The 14,668-nt window shown below is 46.2% G+C and overlaps 1 protein-coding gene across 2 annotated transcripts in view; it reads right to left on the bottom strand.

Moving 5' to 3' along the window:
• The window catches only part of LOC147887721 (uncharacterized), a 58,117-nt gene that overhangs the window by 23,510 nt on the left and 19,939 nt on the right, over positions 1–14,668 (bottom strand). For both annotated transcript variants that reach the window (XM_087393624.1, XM_087393625.1), the window contains exon 2: positions 8,114–8,226. In XM_087393624.1, the coding sequence (XP_087249750.1) occupies positions 8,114–8,226 (113 nt within the window). The remainder of the gene's footprint in view (positions 1–8,113; positions 8,227–14,668) is intronic.

Genomic DNA, 14,668 nt, shown 5'->3' with positions numbered 1-14,668 from the left:
GGGGTTTCCATGCACCTGGACCATTAACGCTATCTCACCCATTCACAAGGCAGGGGATCCCATGAGCCCAGAGAACTACAGGACCATTACGATTGGACATGTCATGTCCAAGATCTATGCATCGGTACTTGATTCTGAGGTCAGCAGATTTGCGGAGTGTCGAGAACTTAGAGCAGCGGAACATGCCGGTTTCAGACGGGATCATGGCACCATGTACCACATTCTCGCGCTCAGATGTATCATCAAGGAGACGAGGGCACGGAAGCAGAGAGTTTACTGTTGCTTTGTGGATTTCTGCAAGGCATTTGACACCGTTCCGAGAGCCCGCCTCATATGATGCCTACAAGATTTGGGTTACGACCAAGAGATACATCTGGGTTGTCATGGCACTTTATGAGCGAGTTTCAAGCAGAGTCCGGACAGGATCTGGATGGATAGACGAGATCATGAGCACTATCGGGGTCAAACAAGGGTGTCCATTATCACCTACCTTGTTTGGCCTCTACATTAACGAGCTTGAGACAGTGATGCAGACACAAGGAGGGATAGGTTGCTCTCTCGCGGGCACGTTGACCCGGATATTGATTTACGCAGATGACGTGGCTCTCTTGTCTTCCTCAGCATAGGGGCTCTAGAGACACTTTAACGCACTACAGTCCTTCTGTGAGTCTCATGATTTGAAGGTCAACTTGTGTAAAACCAAGGTTATGATCTTCAATACATCTTGAGCCGTCATGCGTCAGGAGCAGTTTGCATTTGATGGGTCCCTTGTTGAGATAGTTTCATCATACACTTATCTTGGGGTCGTCTTTTTCGGACCCATCTTCACTATGAGACCTGCGATGCATGCACGCCTGAGTAGAGGATATGCTTCATTGGCTAGACTAGAGAGGCAATGCTTCCGCTCTCACTTTCAGGATCCACGGACCAAAGGGTTGCTTTTTGACTCCTTGGTCCGCCCAGCAGGGATGTATGGCAGTCCATGCTGGGGGCCAGACTTGTCGAATACAGAGTGGGCCACGGTGGAGTGGCTACAAGTTCTCATGTTATCACGGATGATCCGTGGTAAGCCATCCGTTCCTCACCAGATCATTCGGGCGGAGTTTGGGTCACCTCCATTACAGCTAGATGCTGCATTTCAGGTCATTACGTATCTATACCGAGTCAGGGACTATGGGGATTACACTTCCGCGTGTAGCAAGATACCATGGCTAGCACTGTCCTCTTCTATGGCACTTGCAAGAGTGAGAGACCAGAGGTGCTGGTATGCATGCACAGAGAGATGGTTTGCAGGACTAGGGCACCACATGGACAGACTACCTTCATTCCAGTACAGCATGGATGCTCCGTTCTCTCCCCTTCTATCACAAGAGGTCAACTAGGTTATCCGTGAGGATCTACTACAGCTACACACATTCCGAACCTGGTTGGGCCCGAATGATCTTCCAGTGAAGTTGGGCTTCTACAGAGATCACTTCTTACATATCACAGCGGAGGTTTTCATTGATCCACCAGGATACACGCAAATTCACCTACCCCACTCGTTGAGGATCTCTCTTGGGTAGTTTTGGGTCTCTTCACACAGACTTCGTATCAAGAGTGGCAAAGCAGAGCGGTTACCCAGGGAGAGGTGCATATGCACACTATGCGACATGCAGGAGGTTGAGACAGAGGAGCATTTCATCTTCAGGTGTCTCGTTTACTATGAGATCCGAGGGTGATTCTACTACCTCTTGAGAGATAGTTATAAGGTTTTGGCCCGTTTCCTCTCCTACCCAAACCAGCGGTGTTTGGTTGGTTTCATTCATGAGATGCTTAGACACTAGGAGAGGATACTCCGAGCACGGAGACAAGAGCAGACTTCTTCCTCGACTGATACCTCTCAAAGCTCTATCACAGAGTTCTTTCGGCCAGATCACATAGACCCCTATGAGATGAGACCTCGGCATGACCGTGACCTGGAGCCTGTGACCCGACATCCCAGACAGAGGGTTGACACACAAATCATACTTGGGGACATCCCCTCCTTGTTTAGGGTAGGTGCCCGACCAACGGGGGTCACACTGGCCTTGGTTAGACGCAGAGCTACGACCAACGTACGTACCAAGACTGCATCCTTGAGGGGCCGACTGTCATGTGCATGGTGTACCTAGGGTTGGATAGTAGGTGAACGTGGGTTATGGGATAGCATAGGGCTAGATGGCTATTTTTAGCCGAGATTGCTATATATAGAGATTGATTCATATATAGTGCTCGCTTTATATGGACGGAGCTATTCATAGCATTGTGCTATCTATAGCGGGTTTCCTTCTATATAGAGGGAGGGCCAGTGCTATTGTGTAGATCAGTTGAGCGCTCTTCAACTGATGGATGGGGCTTGAACTAAGGCCGGGACTCTGGCCATCTACATGGCGGATCATAGGTGATGTATCGAAGGTCCTCTGGACGGGCTCAGGTGGTATGGGACGCCTGGGTTAGATACAGGCCTATGGATGAGTCAAGCTGTAGCCCACGTGCTCGGGGGTGGTCGGGAGGATCGAGGCGCTTGCGCTATGATTTTGGTTGGATTGAGGATGAGATTTGCTGCAGTTGAGAAGTAGGAGGAAAGAGAGGGTGTTCATAAGCTAGAGAACGGCTTGTGTAGGAGATTCGGGCATCAGAGACAAGGGTGATATGATTGGGGCAGGCGCTTCTTTGGGAAGGAGTGTATGGCCTGATTTTAGTGTGTTTTGGCTATTTTTGACTGATTGGAGGAAAGCGGGACAGGATCTACTAAAAGTGAGACTGTTTTTTGGTTAAAAAGAAGGTCGCTTTTTTGTTTTTCTCTAGCAAGGAAAGCACTTGCTCTAAATCAAGCACCCACCCTAAATTGGCCTAGCTTTTGATGGCCCTTCCTGGCTATTTATATACTCAGGATTTCTCTCTCTCTCTCACTTCAGCGCATGAAGGCGAATTCCCCACCCTCTTTCTTTCTGAGATCAGCCTATCACATTCCACCATCTTTCTTGCTGTCCTCTAGTCGCCTTCTTCCTTGATTCCATGCAGCACCAGATTCTCTCTTGGGAAGAGCACGTATTTGGATGCAGCTGCTTTTCTTCTAGTCCCTCTCCCGTGCGAGATATTTTCCAGCCATGGAAGGACATGAAAGTAATGAAACACCTACGTTGGATTACTGTTCTATTGAGATGGAGGACGAGGCTACATCGGAGATTATTCCTCATAGACCTCATGACCTGCTATGAGAGATGGATTCCTTGATGGATGAACTCTGGGCAGCTCTTCACTACTATAAAACCCCTCAGTACCGGAAATTTATTGAAGAAGGCTCATGTTGTTCTAAATGTAGACAACTTGTTTTAGAGTCTTTGTACCTCTTCCGAGTTATTAAGAAGCGATGAAGAGGTTGACATCCTAAGTAACTAAGTGGCATATAATTTGTTTGGTTTTAATGTTTACTTTTGCTCCATATATCTTGAAGTTTTTTATAATTATGGTACATTGAGGATGCCTGAGACTTTGTTACATCTTAAACTGGACTTAACTAAGACAATTGGATTTTCCTTTCTCGAATCTTGGTGCATAGATTCCTGTTTGGTTTCTATTTGAAGTTTTAATCTTGATGTGATTGTGAGTTATGGTAGTTCTTCGAGTTACCGTTTGGACATATGAAGGTTCTTATTGATTAGACCAGGATGAGTCTTGTTGGATACCTTCTTTGAATCATGTCCAAAGGCGGGGTCATTCTGATTCTCACTCTTTTAGCCCGAGGTCATGGGTAGTCAGGATTCAAGAGTTGTTAGGGATGCTACCTACTGGTTTTCTTCTTTGACCTATTGGTTGGGGTATTGTAACACAAGGGAGTGATATAATCACATTAAGAAAAGGATTGAAAATGGATTTGCCACCCTGACTCAATCTGGGATGGTGTGAGTGAAGAGGGATTGGCTACCCTGATTCACTCATATTGTCCACTAAGTTTTTTATTTGCAGTATACTTTGGTGGTATGGGACACTAAGGTATGTTACATTTAAGATTCTTTGATGTCGTGGTATAATCCAGCGTGAAATAATACCCAAGGACCTCTACAAGTAGGCTGAATTGAATTGGGGGCAACCTGATTAGATTTTTGACGAGGGTTGACTAAGATTCTTTACCCTGAGAGAAGCCATTTTTTTTTTTGAGTTCAACCCTGCAGCTCCATAGTCTAGACACAATCTCAGGAAGGGTTACCACATCTCTTCTGATGATGGTCTGTCAATGCCTTGTTTGGAACCTAGTGTTCCTAGATAAGAGATCCTAAGAACTAGATGATCCTGTGATAGGAGCGGTTTATTGTGCACAAGTTTATACAGGATATCCGATGGTGGATCTTATTTTAAGAGATCTCGGATTGTATATTTCCGTAGTCTTTGGATCACATAGAATGTTATTCCTATGATGGTTGACTATATACATGTCTAGAACACTACCATTCACTGGATATAGCCAACTGAATTTTTACTGATTATCCTCATGTAGGGGCATTCCGAGGATAGATCAGGGGACCATATCTTTGGTCAGAGTTTTGCCCATTGATACTTCCATGAAGATTCTTCCATCATGAGTTATGAACGGATACCTAATTGTTCTGCGATGGAAAGTCTGTCATGTATTTCAACCCAAGAATTTGAATTACAAGGGTATTCTGTTGAGGGATCTTCTGAATACTAAGTAATTCAGGACATTAGGGTTGATAGAAATTGCAACCCAGAAATTGACCTCGAGGGGCTCAATTGATGGGATTGTTTGAACAATGATTCCTCTATCTCAACCTAAGTTTTTTGAGTTCAAGGGTATTCAGCATGATGAATATTTTCCAGTTAGAACTCAATAGATAAGGTTGACAGAATCATTTACCTTCAGGTACGGATTTTACCATGCTTGTGTACGGATATGTCAACGGAACTAACTCTGTGGATTCAAGCGCTACTTGATTTCTCGAGGAGAATACTTGATGATACGTAACCTTGTTTAGATTGAGAGATTTACTTTCCTTGGGTTGGTTATCAAAGATTGTGGCTTTGGCCTTAGATTTTCTTTGATTTGAATCTCATGGAAAGTATAGCACACTCAAACTGATAGTCAGAGTATAGTTATTGGCATTGACTCATCTTCACATAGAGTTTTCGGGCTTTTTGGTGAACTCAGGAGTGAGTTCTTAGAATAAGGGGAGTATGTCATGTGCATGGTGTACCTAGGGTTGGATAGCAGGTGAATGTGGGTTACGGGATAGCATAGGGCTGGATGGCTATTTTTAGCTGAGATTGCTATATATAGAGATTGATTCATATATAGTGCTCGCTTATATGGAGGGAGCTATTCATAGCATTGTGCTATCTATAGCGGGTTTCCTTCTATATAGAGGGAGGGCCAATGCTATTGTGTAGATCAATTGAGCGCTCCTCAACTGATGGATGGGACTTGACCCAGGCCGAGACTTTGGCCATCTACATGGCGGATCATAGGTGATGTATCGAAGGTCCTCTAGACGGGCTCAGGTGGTATGGGACACCTGGGTTAGATACAGGCCTATGGATGAGTCGAGCTGTAGCCCACGTGCTCAGGGGTGGTCGGGAGGATTGAGGCGCCTGCGCTATGATTCTGGTTGGATTGAGGATGGGATTCTAGGTCAGTGATAGGGTCAGATCTTGCGGGGTCGTGTCACCGACAACGCTCTATTGCTGACCTCATGTCTCTACTTCCTCATCCATCCTAATGTCCTACTACTGCTGCTGATGATGATGATAATGATTATGATGATGTCGATGCTGATGCTGAGATTGATACATATAGTCGACTATCGACATGACTATGTTGTACTTAGGACTTAGTATTGCCATTTTGCTTTTTTTTTGCATTTTGCATTGGTGTGGATGCTCGTTTAGTAGCTTCACTACCATAGCTCATTGTTTCAGGTTTTTCACAGTCTCATAGACCCATCGGTCTTCCGAAGACTTTAATAAACTTTCTTTCTTGTTGGTGCAAGTCTAGAGGTTGTATCCCTCAGCTCATGAGACCTATCAGAAACTTCCTATGGAGCGGTTTAGATGGCATCTCAGATGTTGTAGAAGGAGGTCTCAATATTATTGACTTGAACTTGCAGTGTATGGCCTTGCTCTGCAAGTTCGTATTACATGGATCGATGCCTAGACAGGAGCCCTGGAAAGATTTTTTCTCACGCAGCATTCATTCTTGTACTCCATCTCATGGGGGAGATTGGATGGACAGCATCAGATGGATCTTTACTTCAGCCCATCTCAAATCTCCCCCTTCCCCTCTCATGGCTGCTATTCTAAAAGCTTGGGGCAGCTTTAAAAAACACTCTTCGTAGAGTTCCACCCACCTCTCGTGAATAAATTCACAGGCAGCCAGTCATGTGGAATGACTTGATTTGGATGACCATGGCAGGCCACTTGGAGTGTCACACTATATGCAGTGGTCTAGATGGGAGATGGGACCTGCTTCTACAGTAGGCGCCTGGCGGGCCTTTAGGAGACTTCTAGAGGATCAGAGACTTTCAGCAGTTAGCCACCTCAGACGGAGTGCAGTCAGGATACAGCATATAGAGGCAACCCTTCCGCCAGAGTGGATTAACACAGATGACATGCCGATCACAGTCCACGGTGGGGAGCGTTCTCAGCAAGGACGGCCATTCCGTTACAGATTATTGCCTTGCAGGATGCACATGAGGATACCCTAGTCTTTGATGTTCATTCGGTGGGAGGTAGACTTACCAGATCTTCTGATGATATTCTTTTGGAGGTTGCCTTTTAGCATGTCAGAATTGCAGGCTTTATGGAGTGGGGCAAGGACTCACAGTGGTATCTTGACCCCGATCCTCTTCTCCTTGCGCTGGGGCCTTGGAGACTCTGGTTATATGGTGGTTTCCCTATCAGGTTCTTGCAGTGGGACCTAGGGGAGTGGGAATGGATTGATGAGGGGCACCGAGAGAAGAGCTTCCCCTTCTTTTGCTATACAGTCAGAAATGCCTGGAGATTTCAGCTCAGCAGGAGAGGTTGGAGGCTCTCTAGAGCCCCTCATTAGGATAGTTTTCAAATTTCCGCAGTTGTGCACAAAAACTGTTGGCGTAGGCTCTGGAAATCCCTCAGGAATAGAAAGATCACTCTTTTCTTTTGCCTTTCTATTCATGGAGGGATTAAAGTGAACCTATGGAGATCCAGGTTCGGGGCTGACCCTACTTGTCCTCGTTGCCACATTGCAGTTGAGTCAGTATAGGTGTTGCTAGGATTTTCAATATCTTTCATACAGCACCGTTCTATATGACCTGGGGTTCAGTAACTTGGTTATCTCTTAATGGCCCTCAGGTGTTTTCTGAGGGACATAATCTAGATCCAGCTCTCACTGTACGGTGACACTCAGTAGAGTCATGTTCCCTCCAGGATGTTCCCTTCACTCCTTTCAGAGCTGCTCATGCCTCAATAGACACGTCTTGGGAGATTCTGGCTAGCATTGCAGCTTGGCATATTTGGAGAGCCAGGTGTACAAAGGCGATGGAGGGTATCTGGGTTCACCCTTCCCAAGCTATGGCTAGTATTGGGACCGACACAGTACACTCTGATCGCCATATGGGCGAGCATGCAAGGATCCTCCAGAGCAGCCATTGCCAAGGTTTGGAGAGGATCTCCTTTCTTCTCTGAGTCTCCCTCACGGTTGAGGTGGCATTTTCAGCCTCCGCCTTGGTTTTTTATTAGCTCCTTTTGAGCTGTTTTTTCCTCATGCATAGCATGATGTACTCCCGCATTTGAGCTTGCTCTTGCGATTTTCATTTCTTTCTTAATGAAGTAATTTTCTTGGGGGGAAAAAAACAAGAGCGCACAAGTGAGTGTGGGCACTGCCTCCTAGTATAGCAAGCACTTTGAGAAACCAAACGATTTTTTACTATGTTAGTTCACAAAGGAAGTATCCAATTCTCCACTATAGCACTACCTCTTCGGACGCAATGCTAATAAAACAACCCTCCCACTAAGCGTGATATCAATCACTACTGTCAAATCATCACTTCAACAAACTAAACATAAAATCAACCCTAGCAATTAATGATGACATGCATACCTCATGATAATTAATTGTACCAGCTGAATCAATGTGGAAATGTGATCCAAGACCTCTCTTCTCAACAACATATTTAAAAACCGCCTCAGCTGTTGGGCTCCTACATATGTTACCTGCCTAGAGGAGGCAACTTAGCATTTAATGCAAACATCTCTCTCTCTCTCTCTCTCTCTCTCTCTCTCTCTCTCTCTCTCTCTCTCTGTATCAGTTTCTATTTTAGTCTCATAGACCCTTTGGTCTTCTGAAGACTTTTAATAAACTTTATTTCTTTCTTTCTTTCTATGTGTGTGTGTGTGAGCATGCACATGCGTAGTTATTATATTACAACAAAACAGTACCAAAGAAAGGGACAATTAGCTACAAGTATCAAAAGACCTCATCATATAACAAGAAGGCTAGATAATCTAAGTCCCGCGCATGTAGACAAAAATGATTGTTGTAAAGATGCACGGACTAGCTAATATTTGGCGAGAGAAGGATATTCAAAGACCCTATGATTGCAATCCTTCCATAGGGTCCATAGTGCCCAGTAACGAACCCAATAAAAGAGAAAATCATTCCCTACTCATAAGAATGTAAATCAAATAGCCAAAAATTATTGCCAAAGGAAGCACCAGGGAAACAAGCCTGAAGCCATTGTTGTGTGTGTTTGTGTGTACACATATACACACTTTGTTTGGGGGTAAGAAGAAGTATTTCATTTGGAAAAATGTGCATTCATAGGTCCCAGAGTGGAACAACTACTACTCATAAACTAGAAGTGATAAAACATTTCTAACTGGGCCAGAGGAAGATCTCCAAGAGAATGTGCATCTTGGAGACACCGATGTAAAGATGAATTGAAAAAATGAGAAACATCCAGCAAAGAGTGCTTGTACAGTCGAATGTTACGAGCAAGATATAACAACCACATAGCCGGATAGCACCACCAATAGAAGAACCGAGTATAGTCTGAAAACAACCCAAAACTGCCAGCCCAAAAAAATCCTTGGAAACAAGCATGAAGCCAATCCTTAGCCTAGGAAGAAAATCATGAGCTGTAGGAGAGGTCAAAAAAAGATGTAGCACAATATCCTTGGAGGACATACTGAAGAAGCTATACTCCTGGCAGCCAATAAAGATCCCACCGGTAATGCCCCCACCAAAGAGCGCCGCAAGAAAACCCGTTGCTTGAGAGGAAGCTTACTAGCCCAGATGTGCCGAAGACAAACCTTCCACCAAGCAATTATTAAGATGCCAAAAATCATTCCCATTCCCTTGGATCTATGGCTGTGGAAGTAACAGATGATAAGCTCCCTTGGCAGAAAGAATGAAAAAGGGGAGCAACACGGAAGTGCTCTATCAAAACAACAATCTAGGAGAGTAAGAGTAGTAAACAGGTGAGGTACAAGCTGGAAAGGTTGCAGCATAATAGAGAGAATGTGCCAAATAGGCTTGTGATATAAACTTAGACAATAGCCTTAGTGATAAATTTTTGAATGTCTTTAGAAGGCCAGGGAATAAGTGGGCAAATAAAACTGTACATATGCCATGAGAACAGACTGCACAATCCGAAGGTGAACATGCGGTGGCTAAGTAGACAACTTCCAACAATCTAGCTTACAAAAAAGCTTTTGTAGCACCCAAAATCTCTCTTGCCACAAAGAGATAATGCCAACCAATTGGAGATCAAGCCGTGCGTCTCATATCCAAATGGCGCACCACCTGATAAGAAGGGAGCAAGAGACCAGGCCACAAAAAGGCAATGCCAATCACACTCATGTAGAGACAAAAGTTTTGATTTACTGGAATTCACTATTATCCTAGCTGTGAGCCCAAAGAAATTGAGCGCATAGAAAAGATGCCTGACTTTTGCTTCCGAGTTCCGCAGAAAGAAAAAAGAGTCACCGGCATAAGTCTGGATTACAAAAGGTTTGCCTCTAGGAAACTCAGTACCATGCAAATGTCTGCAAAACCAAGGCATCTATAAGCATCAACAATGGATGAATAGCAATTGTCATGTCTTCAACGGCCTTGGTCTTGGTCCTGTTGAGGATGTGACGGGTGTTCACTGCTTCACCCCAAAAAACTTTCGAGAGGTCCTTCCCTCTTATCATGGTCAAACCCATCTCGTGATTGTTCGGAGCTTTCTTTCAGCAACTCCATCTTACTAACATGTGCAGGCAGTAGTGAGTTGGGATTTCAATAGCCAACAAGTCGATGATTGCTAACCCAACCAGCTAGTTAGTGACCAGGTCACTAGTTAGTGACCTGGTACACTAGTTAGAGACCAACCTAGCTAGGCTACTAATGACCTCAATAGTTAGTGACCTACCTCGCTAGGCAGCTAGTTAGGGGAAGGCAGCTAGTAAGCTCAATAGTTACCACTTCAATACTTTCTGACCCAGGTAGGTCGGTACCTAGTGGTCACTAGTTAGTGTTCCAGTTGGGTAGGCAACTATCTTTTTTGGAAATTATACCCTAGTAGCATGTTCACAGTTGTCTTGATCATTTCCACCCTTGCAATTCAATTTCGTGTATCTTTTGTCTATCACATACTCAAACTTTAACAGCTCATCCATGAAAGATGAAGATAAGGCGTCATTCCCAATGTCTAGACCACAAGTGGTTGTTGAGCTCCTAGCTGTCCCAATGGCTCCCTCAACCCCCTCAAGCTCTCCCCCTTGCTATCCCCACCCTTGTACAGCCTAATCCTTCCTTTGTGCAGCACTACTTGCCTTCCCCCTGCTGCCCCTCCTTCTTCACCCACCTCTTCCTCGCCTCATTGTTGCTGCTGCCTCCCAGATTCAATTGTGTGGCCTTTGTGCTGCCCCCATCCCCATAGCTAAACCGACATGCAAGCACCTTGGGGCTGCTGATTCTTAATGTCCAAAATGGGTATAATTTTCCTATCAGGACCTCATTGTTTTCCCTTGATTTGGAATGGTATGTGGACTTGGCCATCTACGCTAGCATTAGCTGAATGGTGCAAAACGAAACCACACCATCCTTGGAAAAATGGCGTTGGAAATCGTATATGCTTAAAGCTTATCTATTCGGGGATATCACATTGGGTATCCAAATTTCAGTCCAACTCAAGTGGTAGCATCAGTTGGTCTTGTCTCATGGATCACTCAAGTGATCTTGGAAGCAAAGATGTCCTAGACGATTTACCCATACATGATGAATACAGCCGAAAATAGGCAGCTTCCATTCATGTATTCCATTCATACGTGGGAAAACTAGATGACGACTTTTCTTTTGTGGCGCTCTCTCTCTCATAGAGGACCGTGCTGCCCTGATTAGTCGCACACTCCACGAGGCTGCCCTCCAAATCTTTCCCCACACCACACGGTCCACTAGACCACCACCTCTTGGTTCTGTACCCTGCAACAATTGGTACGATGCGGAGTGCAAGGCTTATCGCCGATAGCTCCGACTTGAAACCAAATGTCACCTCCCGAACACACCAAACACGGTACGCAAGTACCGACGTCTCCTACGTCGGAAGAAGCAGGCATTTCTTCGTCAAAATGAGGAGCAGCTGCTGCACATCTTGTACAGCAACAGCTCTAAGGATTTTTAGTGGAGATTCCTTGAGCGTAGGTCTCCATCACCCCTCACCGACACGAGAGTCTGGCACACGTATGCACACGATCTTTATGATGTCCCACACCAGCCCACTCCAGATCTCATACACACGTTGCCTCACCACTTGCTCGTTGTTCACTAGAGGGGGAGTCAAGGACGCGACATTGAAATTGCACAATGGCTGAGCTAAGGAGCATGAGGGGCTATGCACCGAGTTTATCGCATATGGGATCGACACGTTAGCCCCGATCCTAGCAAAGCTATTCAATGACGCTGTTTGCCTTGGCTTCCCCCGCACCTGGACACTCAACACCATCACCCCCATCCACAAGGCAGGGGATCCCATGGACCCGAGTAACTACAGGACTATCATGATTGGACATGTGATGTCCAAGATCTATGCAGCTGTATTGGATGCGTCGGTCAGCCTGTTCGCAGAGATGAGAGGGCTCAGAGCAGAGGGTCAAGCCGGTTCCAGGCGAGACCATGGGACTATGGATCACATACTCACACTCAGGAGTGTCATTGAGGAGGCCAGATCACGGAAGGAGAGGGTATATTATTGCTTTGTGGATTTCTGCGAAGCCTTTGACACAGTAACTCGAGCTCGTCTCATCACACGCCTACAGACACTGGGATTTGATCAGGAGATCATCTAGGCAGTCATGGCACTGTATGAGAGAGTCTCAGGCCGAGTTCGGACAGGTGCAGGTTGGACAGATGAGATCTTGAGTACCATAGGAGTCAAACAGGGTTGTCCCTTATCACCGACCCTGTTTGGCCTCTACATCGATGAGCTTGAGACTTTCATGGGGCGTTCGGAGGGACCGGTTGCTCACTTGCCGGGATCATCATCAGGATTCTTCTTTATGCAGATGACGTGGCACTCTTGTCATCCACACCCGAGGGGCTCCAGCGACACCTGGATGCACTGCAGGCTTTTTGTTTATCCCATGATTTGGAGGTCAACCTTGGCAAGACCAAGGTCATGATCTTTAACACCTCTCGAGCAAACATGCAACGGAAGCAGTTTACTTTTACTTTCGGTGGGTCACCAGTTGAGATCGTATCCTCATACACTTACTTGGGGGTCATCTTCTCCGGCCCGATCTTCACGATGAGACTAGCAATGCAGACTAGACTGAGCAGGGGATACGCCTCACTAGCTCGGCTAGAGAGACAATGCTTCCACTCCCACTTCCAGGACCCTCGGACCAAGGCTTTTCTCTTCGATTCCTTGGTCCGACTAGCCGGTATGTATGGCAGCCCTTGTTGGGGGCCTGACATGTCAGAGATAGAGTGAACACGGGTGGAGCGCCTGCAGATCCTCATGCTCTCATGGATGATCTGGGGAAAACCGTCTGTACCACATCACATCATTCAGGTCGAGTTCGATGCTTCTCCACTCCAGCTAGATGCAGGCTTTCAGACCATTATATATCTACACCGGTTTAGATCATATGGGGACTGCACATTAGGGAGACAGAGGTTGCCATGGTTGGCTCTCGATTCCTCCATGAGGTTGGCAGCAGAGAGAGACGAGCGATGTTGGTATGCACGGATTCATAGATGGTTTGTGAGACTAGGGTTCCACATCGATAGGATACCTCCTTTTCAGTACAGTTTAGATGCCCCTCCGTTACTCCCACCCACCATCCCGATTGGGCCACACACCAACCAGGTCATTCGTGAGGATCTCCTACAGCTACACACCATTAGGACTTGGTTGGAGCCGAGGGAGCTTCCAGTGAAGCTGAGTTTCTACAGAGATTACTGTCTTCGTATTTCGGAGGAGGGATTCATCACACCATCGGGGTACACTGAGCTTCATATGCCTCACTCACTACGGATCTCCATCGGACAGTTTCGGGTATCATCACACCGCCTCCGCATGGAGAGCGACAGAGTAGAGGGGATTCCTAGGGAGCATCGCTTATGCATATTGTGCAACTGTCGAGAGGTCGAGTCGAAGGAGCATTTTATTTTCAGGTGCCCAGTGTACTACGTGATCCGAGGTCGCTACCACTCCGAGGTCGCTACGACTGCCTCTTCAGAGACAGCTCTGGGCTCCTTTCCAGATTCATCGCCTACCCAGATCAGAGATGCCTCGCGGCCTTCATTCATGAGGGGGTCCGACACAGAGAGTACTTACTCAGGCGACGGGGCTTGGCCACATCATTAGACACCTCTGAGAGCAAGATCATAGAGTTCTTCCCATCGAGTGACATTGATTGTCCAGTCTCTAGCCACAAACGTGACAGAGACCCCGACCCGACGACCGCAGCACGACACACGAGACATCGAGGGGACACACAGATCACTCTAGGCGACCTCACGTCATTGTTTAGACCCGGGATACGTCCCACGGAAGTCACGATGGATCTGGTCTTGCGTCGAGCCTCATCCAGGAGACCGAGACGTACAACACCCCTTGACGGACACCAGCGTCCCATCACTGGCCATGCACCAGCTAGGGCGACATGATATACGGAGGATTCCGCTCCTCTCCAGCCCTTTTCTTTTCATTGTTACATCCAGATGTATTTGATTTGATTATGTATGATCAGACTTAGGATTCAACATGGGTGATGATGCTCGTTTCAGTAGCTCCATCCTTATTGTGATTTATATCAGGTTTTCTTTCAGTCTCATAGACCCATCAGTCTTCCGAAGACTCTAATAAAATTTCTTTCTTTCTTTCTCTCTCTCTCTCTCTCTCTCTCTCTCGCTCTCTCTCTCTCATATAACTGTGCACGCATACTATATGGCATCCCAAATCAGCCAGTCCTTGAGCTCTCACATATGCCACGCCCCACATCATCCTGCACCCTCTTCACTAAGGGGGGAGTGAAGGATGCCATAATGAAACTTCATAATGGCCGAGCGAAGGATCATGGGGCCTATGCACTGAGTTCCCGATCTTAGCAAAGCTCTTTAATGAAGCTGTTTGTTTGGGGTTTCCACGCACCTGTATCATTAACACTA

Source organism: Dipteris shenzhenensis, chromosome 22, assembly GCF_047967505.1.
Source record: "Dipteris shenzhenensis isolate YYH24624 ecotype China chromosome 22, Dip_SZ_1.0, whole genome shotgun sequence".
Classification (NCBI taxonomy): Eukaryota; Viridiplantae; Streptophyta; class Polypodiopsida; order Gleicheniales; family Dipteridaceae; genus Dipteris; species Dipteris shenzhenensis.
Note: the sequence above shows the minus strand (reverse complement) of the source record. Positions and strands in the feature narration are given on the sequence as shown.